Here is a 14,799-nt window from a genome sequence, read left to right as displayed (position 1 = left end):
GGCCCAGAGTGAGGACTCCGCTGCCCTGGGTACTGCCAAAGAAAGAGGGAGATCCACATTTCCTCCAGGGACAAGACATTGCTTTTTACTGACTATTTTGGTAAAGAGGAGAAATTCCCAGCCCCTTCATAAAATTACAGCCTTTACAGGACAGAGAACCAATGAAGACTTTCTTCCATCTTTAAGGTATACCTTTCAACAGTATTTTTAGAAGCTGCAGAAATATTACACATGGGTATAATGGTCTCCTAGGGCTTAAGGGGGTCTAAGTATTCTATTAATCACTTGCCCCCTAAATCTTTGACTAAGGCACTCTAGTGACCTCAAGATATAGTATTAGTTCTGAGCCATTGTCTGATCACACAGCGAGGTGTGAGTATTTCTTTTTCTCTGATATTCTCCAAAGGCCTCTCTCCATGGGAGGCTGAGAGGAATACTCCCACTACACACAGGAAATATTATCGCTGGGGCCATTGGGCTCTTCAGTGTTGGTGCTCTAGGCTTATAAACTCTGCTGGTGGGTTTGGATCAGGGGGTGTGACTTTATTGTGGTGGCCCAAAACTCTGCTTTCAATAACTGAAGAACCATTCTTATGAGGTTATACAAGTCAAGCGTGTCTTCAAGAAGGTTGTCCTTCTCTTTCCTCCCTAGTAGCCCCATGGGCCATGTACCACTCAAAGTTGGTCAGACTAGTGATTACCCAGAACTTCTTCAAAGTCTTCTGCTCACTCTCTGGGTACTCGGGATAGCACAGGTGGACTCACAGGCTGGCATGCTACTCTCCAGTGCATTCCTCTAGCTTTGAAGAAGGAAATGTCTTCTGGAAGAGCCCATGACTTGTCACTAGGGGTTGAGGATAACTCAAAATAGGAAGGGGTTCAGAGGATCATAAGCTAGAAAAGAAGGACAGAAACCCAAAACAACACGCAAAGACCACAGACATGAAAAGCAGCCCCATTGCCTCCCAATGCCAACAAGAGTCACAATCACTTTCAGCAGGGGACAAATAATGCATTTTTTTTCTTTGAATCATTTCTGACTTCCTGGCTTTTAATGACATAATAAGAGTGTAAAACTCAAGTTATCATTTTCTATGATATATTCTCATTTAATTATGTTTGCTATTGGTATTCTATTTTGGAATAAATACATCTGTGATTTTTATTTCAAATTGTAGGTTGCAAAACCAATTTAATGTTTTGTGTCAAGCATGAACAAAAAAAGACAGAACAAAATAGAAAATATTATAATGCACTGCATATACAAAATAAGGGTAAGTATTGTTTGATGAAACTTGTTTCTTTTCACATACAGTGAGGTACAATAAAATACTGAACCATTCTTTAGATTTAACACAATCTGGTGGACAGTTTATATTATCCCTATTTATTTTCAATCTCACCTTTGATTCCTATCTCAGCTGGGGCATAAAGCCAACATAGATTTCAAGAAGAGTAAATACATGCTATTCTTCTCTGAGCTTTAACTACCTCAAAATGGTCTGTTTATTTCTTTAACAATGAAAACATAACTAAGTATGCAATGATTTTATCACAATATTTCTCCCCTGACAACACTGTAATCCATTGTCCTCTGGGATTTGTATTGTGGAGTCTAAGATCTAATTTTTTGAATGTCTGATAATGTGTGTGTGTGTGTGTGTGTGTGTGTGTGTGTGTTTGTGTGTGTGTGTGGTGTATATGTTGTAGCTCCTTTCCCTTCCTTATCTTTTTAATTACACTGCTTTCTCAGCACCTGTCTAGGAGTCAGTCTCTTCTTTCTGTCCACCTGCCCTTTCAATTTATATACTCATGCTTTTACTTTAAATTGCATTTGTAGTTATTACAACGAGTTCAGTGCCATCTCCACTCAAAGCAGTCCCAATCTTTCACTCTTTCCTTTGGCTCCTCAAAGTGATCAATTATAAAGCAGAGGTACTGATTGCCTTCAAGCTTCAGGTTATAGGACCTTAGGCTGGGAGCTGATGGCCCCACACAGCTGATCTTCTGGTTTTGTAATGAGAGAAAATGGAAGAATCTCTCTGGAAGGAAATTGAACACTTTAATAGTTCTGCCTATCTTTCTTTGCCAGATCAATTGTAAGTTAGCACTAAAATGTCTCTAGAGTTACTAGAGACATTCTAACTCTAGAAAGTTACAGTCTCTCGTGCCTCCTGTATCCCTGCCATGTCAATACAAAAGGGCAGCCTGGCCAGAAGACTCAGTGCTGTGCCCCAAGGAGTTTTGCTAACAAGTTAGTTAAGCACCAGAAGAGGTCAGGCTGGGGAGAAAGCCTGTGTCCTGATTTTGGAAGTCATTCACGTTGGAATTTCCACACAGTCCTGCTCTGCCCTGTGCTCTCCCCTTGGCGTGGTCTTGTCTGAGGCACCCTTGCCTGATGATCTTGCCTCTCGCCACTCTCCCCACACTTAATGTTCTTGTCCTCTTTCTTGTCTTTGAGCAAGCCTAGATGGACTTCGCCTCTGGGGTTTTGCACAAGTCCTTCCCTTTCCCTGGAAGGCTCTGCTCCCAGATCTCTTGCCGGGCTTCCTATCATTCAGATTTGCATAAACGTCACCTCCTCAGAGCAACCTCCTCTGACCTCCTAGTCACACCCCTGTATATCATCCTACTGGGTTTTCTTCTTAGAATTTATCAGTATCTTATGTTCTTGCTTTTGAATGTTTATTGTCTGTCTCTTCTTAGATCTAGGGAAGAGCCTTATCAATTTCATTGCTGAAACCCTGAAGTCTTAACACTTCCTGAAACACTGAGTGCTCCCATAATTAATGAGCAGTTCTGAAAATAAAATTACTTGGGCCTAATATTTGAAATTATGTGCACACGTATTTTTTAGCTTCATAGTCTTAACTCCCAAATACAATCATCGGAGTTTTATGTGTTATCTCAGACAGGTTACATTTACCTCCTGCAATTATTTTTTCTTATACAAACTAAGTTATGTTTAATATTTTTACTTTAAAAAAATATAGGATAAATAGCAGAATCACTTATTTGAATGGCATCTATGTATCCATTGCAAAGTTACATTGCTAGTCCTGAAAATTCAACCAACATCATCCTGTATCATTAGTCCATGCTGTTTACAACAAATTGCGATGATTTTTTTTCTGAACTTAAAAATGTGTTTTTTTTGTACTCCCCCCGCACACACCCACACATATTTGTGTCTTAACATACCTTCCTAAATTATATTGAAGAACTTTAAGGCAAACCAGTTCAAAATTATAACTATCAGGTTTTCTTAGATGCTCAAAATCATCTAAACATTCTTCTTTTAGGCAAGCAAATCATAATCAAATCACTCAGAATCAATGAATTGATTGGCCATATGAAGGACCACCTCCATAAAACAGATATGCAAAAATATACATGGAATTCCAGTGGGTTCATGAACTCCACTAAGCTTATTTACTAACCCCGACTAGCGGCTTCTGCTTTAAATAATTTTTATCTTATTTTATTATTTTACCCTCATGTGTTTTCATTTGCATTATTTTATTGCAAGCAATTTATAAGTCTTTAAGAAAGAACAAAAGCATTCAACTTAAATTCAAGTAAGCAATTTTAATATTTTAGGATTCTCTCTTATGATAAACATTACATAACCTTGGAAACAAGGTTGAGAATGTCTGATAACTTATTTTTAAATCTTTATTCCTATTCATAGTTATGGTTATTTACAAAGTTATAGTCGCAGAGACAAAATATAAGGTTAAAATCTCTGAAAGATCTCCTTAATTTGTTTTAGTTTCTGTTCCAGTTTTTAACGTTCCATATTAACTTCTTGAGTGTGAAGCAAATAGTGCACCATGTTCTTTCTCAAAGTAGCCAGTGAGTTGGACTCTTGGTGGCACAGTGACAGACAAATCTTCATTATTTTGGACACTGATACAATGAGCCTAGTAGCTCATTCCAAACTAGCATACGTCTTTGATTATGAGCATGGTAAACATTGCTGATACAGGTACAAGTCTGTGTTGCTTTAGAAATGACCAATCTCATGATCTAAATTTTGAGTAAAAGTACATTACATGTAGATTTTTCCCAACTTGACTGAATTTGAAACAGTATACTTACTTATGCTTTAATGTATGTAATCTTTAAGGCCCAGATAAACTTAATAGATGGTGTTTATCTTACCATTATTTTATGCACTTTTAAGTATTAAACTTTGAAAGAAAATGCATTTCTAGGTTAAAAAAATAGTGCAATCAAAACCTTTATTAATTTTTCTCATTAAACTGAAATGATAAACCAAATGAATGAGAAAAGTGGCAGTAAAAGATTTAGCATGAAGTATTTCTCAGGTAATGTCAAGAATATTATGAAAATATATACTTGCTTATAACTGAATCAAAGAAAATGAATGCATTTACCTTTGAAAAGCAGAGGTACTGATTGCCTTCAAGCTTCGGGTTATAGGACCTTAGGCTGGGAGCTGATGGCCCCACATAGCTGATCTTCTGGTTTTGTAATGAGAGAAAATGGAAGAGTCTCTCTGGAAGGAAAACTTAGGTCATTTATCTCTCAAGCTGTATCTATTCCATAATGTATATGGAACACTTTAATAGTTCTGCCTATCTTTCTTTGCCAGAGTAGAAAACAGGTTCAAAATAAAATAGTCTGAATTATCATAAAGACAAAAATAAGAATGGAATATTTAAAATTATAATTCACTTAACCAGTGAAAACTGAACACATTAATCTTCTTTAGTCGGGGACCTGCCGTCATCTTTTGCATATTGTATTTAGCCAACAACCAAATTTTAATTTTTAATTAGGAGACATTAAAATATAATTAGCAGCAAATAACAGAATGACAAAGGTACAGAAATTCATAAAGGTCAAAGGAAGCAGCATTTTTAACTATAGCAAGAAATGTTCTAACATGAATTTAGGGAATTATGGTGAGTGCTTCACCTTCCCCACATTCGCCTCCTAGGCAAATTTTCTAGAAGCAACATTTCTATTTGACAAGAGTATAATGATAATAATACAGAAATAGCTGTCAAAACCAGAGAGTGTACATTCTTCAGAGTCAAGAGACTCTCAAACCTCAATAAACACCATGTATAAAGGAACATAGTAAATTCCAACTTAGCACAGACGTAACAAAATTAATTCATCGATCAGAGACTGATACAATTTTGAATATGCACTTTCCAGAATGAAGCAGAGGACAATAGAGACCATCTGCAGCTGTCAAACCTGTGGAAGTGAAATAATGAATTACAAAATTCACGCAGTGTATGAATTATCAACGAAAAACAAATGCTTGGTCAAAAAAAGTTGGTCATTGGCCCAACACATAGATATTCTTAAGTATATATTTATATATATAATGATAAAAATCAGCTTGCATGAGGGTCGCAGTACATCTACTTTGAAGTTATAGCACACATACTATAAGCAATTTACAGAATTTGTCAGGTTTGCATATACAGGAATTGCAAAACGAATTAAAATACATTGAAATATAGAACACTCAAAATGTAGTTCTATAAACCTCCTAGGATTGACGGAGATTGACCATAACCAGCACTTGCCACCATTGAACAAGAACTGTAATCAAGAAAAAGAAGAAAAATCCAAGAAAAAAAGGGGAAAATAAAAAAATTTCTTTCTCATGTTATTCCTTATTTTAACTAATGTCCTCCTTGTTGACTTGCAGTGTTGATAGTTTTGTTCTTCCCCTAAACAGGGGGTTTTGTCTGATGATAGCTTCTGTTCTGTAGCCTTTTGATCTCTGTTTGCTTCCTGAAGATGCTGGGTCCTTTAGTAGGAAATTAGTGGTATCCATAGTAAATATTCCCTATCCTGATGACATTCAGGCCAACCCTTGAGCAGTCAGTGAGATGATTTTAGTCGCCGAAAGAAAAGGGAAAAAAATAGATCTTGCTATTAGAAAACGTTCTATCACTTCACACTAATTCTCTTAAAATAAAAGATCAGTGTTTTGCCAAAGAAAATATGATCAACAAAGCATGTGATAGCCTCTTCATTTATGCTTCCGGAAGCAGGCGCTCCTTGTGTGGTGAATTAGAGTACAGTGGGTGCAGGGTGGTGCTTGGAGTTTAGGGTCAACTTTGCTGTCCGCTCCGTAGATTTTACAGGCGATTTGCTCTTTGCTTTAAGAAGAGAAAGTGATATTGGAAAAAAGTCAGCACTTTAGATTAAAGCAAAGCACCCTTCACAAAGCCACAAACAAGAAGCAGGACAGAAAGTCCATGGCTTGTAGCTATCCTCGCACCTGCGGAAGAAGTTATAAGATATTCGCTCATCTTGAAGATTTCCAACGCTCCTTATTAGGCTGTTTTAAACACATACATATATATATTTAATTAGCTCGCCAGCTTGGCTCTGGTGCTCATGAATGTCTTGGCATGCACTGCAAACAACAACACATACAAAGGATTTCAGTCCCAGGAAGTTGGTGTTGTTTGTTTTGTCTGTTTTCAAACAATGCCACCCCACGGCTGGGAACACTGAGAAGGGCAAATCCAGGCACTTTTCCCTCAAGTAATTCCTTGAGGATCATTCCCTAAAGTCATCTGATTCTTCCTATACTGGTACCTAAAAACACATCCTTTTTTTTTTCCTACTGCATGAGCATAAATCCACAGGGGATATGACACAACCTAAGAACAGCAGGCTCCTCAATGAGGGGCAAACTTGTTCTAGGGTGGGTGCATTTGGGCATTTACTTTTATAGTGTTTTTTTTTTTTTTAATCCTCGAAATCTTGGAGAAAGTTAGTGCTATCAAGAATTGGAAACTCCTGAAAGAGCTCCAAGACTATCTCAGGGAAGAAATTGTAGTTTTGCATTCTTTTCTTCATATATTTTATTCAACAAGCTTCTAGCTACAAATGACATATTGAATACCTTTATTAGTAAAGAACAAAAATGTGATGAGGATCAAAGCATTACCTTCTTTCATTTTTAACTGGAGAAAGATTAAATGTCTTTGAAGGGGGTAAGTGTGGGGAAATGCAATCTTTTGAATACTTCTTCTAAATCATGTTTGGGTCCACACTGACAATGATAAAAATTGTGGCAGAACCCCTTGTTCTCTAAAAGTCACTATATGTAGAATAAATATTTGGGGCTTCCAAAGTAGCCATTTAGTAAACTCACATTACTGTATTTCTGCTAGGTTACTTTAGTGTTGTCATTGATTTGCCTTACTGGTAGGTGGGCTATATATTTACCAGTATACAGTATCTCCTCACAGAAACCTAGTGACTGGAGGAAGACCCAGAGGTTAGTAATGGGGCTCTGCAGAGTGGTCCTCTATTCAAGCTGGGTGACAAGTTTCAAAAAATGCAACAGTGATAGCTCAGTTCATGTGCAGTTCTAAGTACAGAGATTTTGCAAGGAAAATGTACACAATCTACGTAGAACCAATAACATCAGAGCTTTCCAAAATTAAACACGTATTCTCATTATCTTTTGAAGAGAAACTCTTTGACACGGATTCATTTAATGAAAAAAAAAAAGAAAGAAAAATAAATTATTAAATGCTTCCCCAAATAGGCAATAGTACTTGATTTCACACAAAGTATGTCTGGTATTGAATACAAGTTTTAAAATGCTGAAAGCAAATACAACTTGGTAAAATAATTCACTATTTAAAATGTATTTTGTGAAATAATGGTTTTCTTTTCAGCATGGGCATTGCAGATTGGCTCGAATTTGTTGAAACTGCACCATAATTTATGTCATCCCTTTCTTAATTAATCAACCCTTCATAGGACATGCCTGACCCCATTAGCCCATTGAGATATTATGGAAACAGCTGCTTCATTTTGATCCAGCATTTCCTATCACACTATATCCAGCATGTGCAAGTTAAAGCATGATTTACATGAGTATTATAAAAAGAAACCCAATTATGCAGTGTAAAGAATATTTTGAGGCTACTAAAATTTTGAACTTCCATCAGATATGTAATATACTATTGAAGCATAGTACTTTTGTTTGCAGATTGTAATCATTCAACCACTCTAAGTACATGCATCTACTAGCATATTTTTAATTAAATACAATTCATTTTCGCCAGGAAAATTACAAAGATTTTTTTCCTGTATAGTAAATTCTAAAGCAACTCTGTATTGTCATCAAATCACTGATTGTGTTTCTCTCCTTTCTGTTTTTTATTTATGTCTTGAATGAAAAGATATGTACTTCTTTATCTTCATAGGCCCAAAGACTTTTAGAAATGAAATCTGAGGATCTAAAATGCTATAATTTGTCCTGTGTAATTTTAACAAATAATCATCATAGTCATTTTCATTCAGATTTATACTAATTACATAATGCCATTACTTCTTATCAAACATGTTATGGTTTATTGTATGGAAATATTAACTTTTATACAAGTAAACCTCGGCCACTCTGTGCTCATTTTAAAGATAGAAATGCTTTTCTTTTGTGAGATACGCAGAGCCAGGATTGCCGTCAGGACCGCTGAGTTCTGATTTCCTCTGCTGCCACTCACTTTTGAGATCTTAAATGAGATACTATTTCCACATGTTTCCAAAAGTGAGCATAATAACTGTGTAGAATTGTTTTATTCTTGTCATATTAGTATGCCAGGTATTGCATTGTGATAGGATTGCCTATTTTGTTTTATTTGGTTTCTTTTGCTCTCTGCTGGGGCCAAGCAGGATAATGTTTTCCCCTTAATACAGTCACACATTTAAGCAACTATTGCCCTCAGATAATTGCCTGTCCATTTATCTGTTCCTAGTAGCTAGTTGTAATCTCTCTCTCCTCTGAACTTCAGCAGTATTTTCTTTTGCTAGGTTCTTTACCAGGCCTACATTGTGTGTAATTAATCATATTTGTATCTCACCTCACTGATTATGCTATTAGCTCATTAAAAGCAAGGAGTAAAATTTTTTGCAAGTTTAAAAATTACTTTCAATGTGTACAACAAGGCCTCGAGAGTTTTCAAACTTTACCCCCAACATAAAATGCTCTGTGAAGAAGAAAGGAAGATGCTATTATCTAAATTATGTGAAGAAAATTTACAGGCAGCAGGCCTAGATGAACAGAGGCCTAATGGGACCTAGAGGTTTCTCTTGGACACAGAATGCCATTTCATAACGTCCTTCAACATCTATTTAATCATGATGCCTTTCATTTGCTTTGTTTTTATGCTTGAAGATTTTCACAGTGCTCTCGCGACTGTAATTCCCCCGTCTTTGTAAGGCAGAGGAGGTGTTTTATCCATTTTGTAAATGGAAAAGTCTGAGAAGTCTTAGAAGTCTAAGCAGGGCAGAAACTTGGCTTCCATTTCTCATCCTTTTCTCTTCCTCATGCAAGAGTGGTGTGGGCCTCGCCTCCCCTGAGATGCATCAGGCAAACATTTCTCAAGAGAGTTGACAAATGAAAGCCCAGCCAAGGAGAAACATGGAAAAACCCTTCCAGATATTAACTTCTCTATCGTATGATTTCAGAGAATAACAGAAATTCCATATATTTCATTACAAAAAGAAAGCAAAATTAAAAACAATCAAAACATAGTAGTTGAGACCTTGGCAGCCTCAGCAGTCTGGCAGAAATGGTGTGAGGCTGCCCCTCCCTCCAGTGGACTGCCTGTTGCCAGCCAGACAGGGCCACTGCCTGGAGAGGTCAGGGCCTGCTTCTGCGTCACTGCCTGAGTGCCACCAGCTCCTGTTCTCGTGCCTCTTGCCCCTCCGTGCCCCTCTCATATGTCTGCCAGGTAGAAGTGCTCAGCTGCCTTTCAGCACCTTCCTTTTTAGTTTAGACCTCTGTCTGTGCTACCTTTTTTTCCCTGCATCTGCAGTCATCAGGCTGGGAGACAGTGGGCATGCTGAACAGTGCTGCATCCCTCCACATGCCCACACCTTGCCCTCCAAAACGGCTGAACCTATTGGGGACCTGCTAGGTGCCAGGCAACATGCAGTAGGCACTGTGCCTCCATCATATTGGTTAATCCTCACAACAATCCTGTGTGGCAAATATGCAGATCAGGAATATGTAACCCAGCAAAGTGAAATAACTCATCCTAGCAGGGAGTGATGCAAAGACAAAGATATGAAGAAACAGCAATGTGGTCCATCAGCACAGAGCAGAAATCTGCCACTTTCGGAAACCACCTGAGGCAAGCAACCTTTCTGCAATACCCCACATTTGTTAAATTGAGATGTGCAGCTATCATTTGAATGTATACTCATCTTTTCAGAGGAAATGTACCACATATACCATAGTTCACATATAACATACTTCATACTTGATATAAAACTTAACTTTTCCCCAACTCTGAACTGATATTGGATATGAAAACATTATTAGCCTCTTGGTTTTTCAACGCATTAATAAAATGTAAAGCTTCTTTGTTCTTTGTAATGTACCAAATTTCTTACGATATAACAATATTTTGAACTTTTCATAGCATAGACTTTTACAGCTTACAAAGGTTCCTCTGAATTCTTTCAAATATTCATTTAATACCTGGCTCCACTATTATTTTAGCATTCCTTCTTCTTTTCAAAAACCTCTTTTCCAAGCTTTTTATTCAAATTTGGTAGTCTGGGCCCAGGAAAGTTTACATTGATGGGTCAAAGTGCCATCATTAGTTAGTGACAGGGAGAGAATGAGAACCAGAGCTCTGGGCTCTAGGAAAGATCCCAGAAGAGGATGTGGGTATTTAATTCAAGGCGCTGAGTGGAGAAAACTAAGTAAACAACTTATTCCATGTACATTTGATAAGTTTTCCAAATATCCACTTTCTCTTGGCTTTGAATATTTTCTGATGGATTAATTTCCTGTGTAAATACAAGTTTAGTTGGCTTAGATATGGGGCACATTCAGCATTTTCAGGGCATCGTTCTGCAGCATTAGGTGTGATTCCTGATCAGCTTTTCTCTTCTTTCTCTTCTTGTCTGGGTATCTAATGTAATCAAAACGAGCAAGAAAAAAGAAAGAAAACATTTTCTACCCCCACTCGTCACCCCACTGTGGCTGCATGGTCTGACTCCAGAATCTTTGTTTTGTAAAAGTGAATATTAGTGAGGCTCATAACAACAAACCTAAAAATGGAAATCCTCCAAAAGTAAAAGTAGCAACAGTCAAATACTTCTCTGTCTGTGAAGAAGGCCAGCTTATGAAGAACTGAGTGTCCATTACAGCTCTTCGAGTAGACGCGGCCCTTCAACATATTTCTCTTTTATTACAGATGCCAGCTTCAGAAATGAAAATCGCTGTGTGAGAAAAACTGAGCTAGCTTCTAATGCAATTTTTATTCAGGTTTGCACATACTAAATCACTGTTTAAGGGGAAAGGTCAAATAATAGACTGATTTTATCCCATAATTTTTTGAGAAGAATATCTTTTTATTAGAATGCTTACATGTCCGGTGCCAATTTCTTCCAGAAATCTGTTTTTTAAAAGAAATGTGCTTCACTTTGACCTAACACATAAATTGCCTATTTTGTGTGCCCTGGCATGCTGGTAGCAGCTGTTTAAATTCCCTTTCTTGCTTTCCTTTAGTCAGCAAATTTACAGCTCTGTTCTAGTTATGAGGGCTCTTACCGTAGCTGAGGGAGAGTACAGTTGCCCATGAACGCAGGTCTACAGGACAGGGTGCATGGTTGCCACTCCATTCACCAGAGACTGTTCTCTCTTGTTGCTTAGAACCCTGCTCTGCAGCTGTCAGACCTTTCTACCTCCTGCAGCTACTGAAGAGTGGATGCATGCACACAATGCTGCCTTCCTCCTGCTGGGGACACGGCACATCTGAAAACAGCACATTTTCATGGTAGCACACCCATTCAAGCAAGAACTGATTTTGTGCAGATGGGATGATGGTTATGATAGAAGCTGCTAATAATTTTGAACACTTATGATTTCTTTATCTCTGGCTGTGATCCCAGGAGGTAACCATAATCATTTTACTGATAGGGAACTGAAGCTGAAGGGGATTATGTAACTTATTGGAGTTTATTCAACTAGTAGGTAGTACAGGTGAGACTCAAATCCGGTTTCTGTTTGACTCTAGAGCTAAGATGGTAAAAATATTTGCATCATAATTTCATCTGGCAATTCCTCATATCTGAAAACTTTATACTTTCCTAATTCTGCCTATTAAAAATATATAGAGATACGAATGGCTTCGGCAAAATGCAAAGGAGAACAATATAAATTGGTGGAAAAACAAACAGAAACCTTTCCAAGAATGAAATTCTAATACCACATATATTTAATAACTGCTTTAATGCATAAATAAGAATGATTTATAATTAGCACTACATTTACTGATATATAGACAAATGTTGCTAAAATGTTTGAAACTATTTAGTCACAGAGTTTAAAAATGCTTCCTGACTGTCTGCTTTCATTATTCGTTAGCATTCTCTTTATTAATCATGCATAGGTAGTTTTAATCCAAAATTTATTTGAATAATCACAAATTTCGTATTAGGAATTCCACACGTGGTTTTGTTGCCCTGATCATGAATGGTGCTAAATTTGACTAAGGGTTTCAGAAAGTGTATTGAAGTTGGGGAATGCAATGGAGACAAATGGCATCCATGTGCACTGGTGTCCTTTCAGCGATCATGCACCCATAGCCCTTCCCCGGCTCAGTCAGGACAGCTTGCCCTGAATTAGGAAGCCAACAGAAGTGCATCACAGCTAGTATTATTGACTACTAACCGAAAAGGGCAGAGAGAAGAATAACTCATGAGTTGAGGAAACAGAGGTCAGTTTAGCTGAATATCTGAGAAATCGCTCATCAGTTGGTGAAATAAAGAATACCTCTCCTTATCCACGCCCTCTTTGAATGTTTCTATAGACCTCCATCACCAATACTGTCAGAGAAAAATCTCTCATCAAAGCAGGAAAAACAACTCATATTTTTAAAGAAATGGCAACTGAGGAACTCAGAGTGAAAAAAATAGAAGACAAAGAAAGAAGGAAGGAAACATGGCTGCAAATATGTGACTTCATTTTCCACATATCTTCTTATGTAAATTGAAAAATAAAGATATAGCCATGATTTATAAATATAAAAACTAAAGGCTGGGAGCGGTGGCTCATGCCTGTAATCCCAGCACTTTGGGAGGCCGAGGCAGACAGATCACGAGGTCGAGAGATCAAGACCATCCTGGCCAACATGGTGAAACCCTGTTTCTACTAAAAATATAAAAATTAGCTGGGCGTGGTGGTGCATGCCTGTAGTCCCAGCTACTTAAGAGGCTGATGCAGAGAACTGTTTGAACCCGGGAGGTGGAGCTTGCAGTGAGCCGAGATCACGCCACTGCACTCCAGCCTGGTCAAAAACAAAAAAACAAACAAAAAACTAAAAAACTAATTTTTATGGTTCATTAATGTCTGACTTTGAGGAAGGAATTATTGGAGGACCTAATGTCAATAGGACCTACAAAAGCATAAATTACATGGCTTCAGAAAACACTCCTGTTTTAATACAAGGAAAATGTCTTAAGATTTTACCCATATATTTTCCAAGTTTGAGCCAGTGGCCTTACCCTTTTCCTTAATTTAGCTATTTCAAGTTTTCTTAATTAGAATGCTTTATTAATTATCTTCATTAGTAGAAGTTATCTTCTTAGCTATCAGCATTAAGTAACTAGAAATATTTGACACAAGATTTTTAAAATTCACATCTCATTTATCAAGATATACAAATAAAAGGACAGAAGTAAGCCATTGCCTGGAATTTGTTCATCAAACTTCCCAGACATAATTTGTCATTAAATATCATTTTAAATAAATTAATATTATCATCACAAATACATAATGAAGGATGGTCCAAGGGCTGTTTTTTAATCTTTTCTGACCATTGCTACATAGGCAGTCTGGAGTTGTTTTCTTAAATGTTCACCAAATTACATTAAACTTCATGTATATTCTTAGCAGTGGTATTATCCTCAGAAGTGTTTTGCACTATACATAAACCAAAACGTAACTTTCTATCCCTAAACATTTAACTCTAAGTACATGCTGAACAGAATGCTAGGTGCTGCAATGACACCCAAAGTTCAGGACACAATTCCTATCTTCACAACCCTTATAATATTTTCAGATAGTTTGAAATAGAGTGAGGTTTTAAATTCTAAACTTTTTTTTCTATTTAGTGGTTGTGATTCTACAGCTTAATCCCTAAATGTAGGATTTTTCAAATTAACTATTTACAATGCTAGAAGTTAGAAAATTGCCTTCATAGCATATGGATTTGTTTAATCAGAAAAACTAAAGATAAAAGATTATATACAAGGCTGACGAACAGGCTCCTCAGGGTGTGTCTGTTACAGAAGCCATCAAAATGAAGCAAGAAAAACATTGACTCATAACAGAGCCCTTCACTGCACAGTGCTTGATACCTTTACATTTTAAAATTTGAAGTATTTCACTGCATTATTTAACTTCATTAAAATGTTTGTCTGTGAAGATAATAAAATTGCTTAACTTAATTTCATCTTTAAAATTTTCTCTACAGCTTCATATTTGTCAGCTTCATGGAATAAGAAATCACAACTCCTGGATTTTACTATTTGCTTTAATTCAAGCACTGTTTCACCTATATTAGGTATGTTTTATACCTATAGGATTCTGAATTCATGCAAAAATGCTCTCTCAGAGTCTGTTGTGAAGCAGTTGCATTAAGTAAAACATAATTCTCATTTATAAATCTTCCTGTGTCCGATTTCCCTTGATACTCCCAATGACAATGCATTGCTCCTCACTTTGATCTCCCTTGGAATTGGGGGTTGTGTGAGTCATCTCAT

General features: G+C 37.0%; 1 protein-coding gene across 4 annotated transcripts in view; it reads right to left on the bottom strand.

Moving 5' to 3' along the window:
• Positions 1-1,172: 1,172 nt before the first annotated feature.
• The window catches only part of VSTM2A (V-set and transmembrane domain containing 2A), a 32,036-nt gene continuing 18,409 nt past the window's right edge, over positions 1,173-14,799 (bottom strand). The window contains exon 5 of one of the 4 annotated variants that reach the window (XM_031013488.3): positions 1,173-6,412. In XM_031013488.3, the coding sequence (XP_030869348.1) occupies positions 6,366-6,412 (47 nt within the window). In that variant the 3' untranslated portion in view covers positions 1,173-6,365. The remainder of the gene's footprint in view (positions 6,413-14,799) is intronic. The other 3 variants (XM_031013487.3, XM_031013486.3, XM_055347089.2) reach the window with 3 other exon arrangements.

This window comes from Gorilla gorilla, chromosome 6, assembly GCF_029281585.2.
Source record: "Gorilla gorilla gorilla isolate KB3781 chromosome 6, NHGRI_mGorGor1-v2.1_pri, whole genome shotgun sequence".
NCBI lineage: Eukaryota > Metazoa > Chordata > Mammalia > Primates > Hominidae > Gorilla > Gorilla gorilla.
This window is presented reverse-complemented; position numbering and strand designations above follow the sequence as displayed.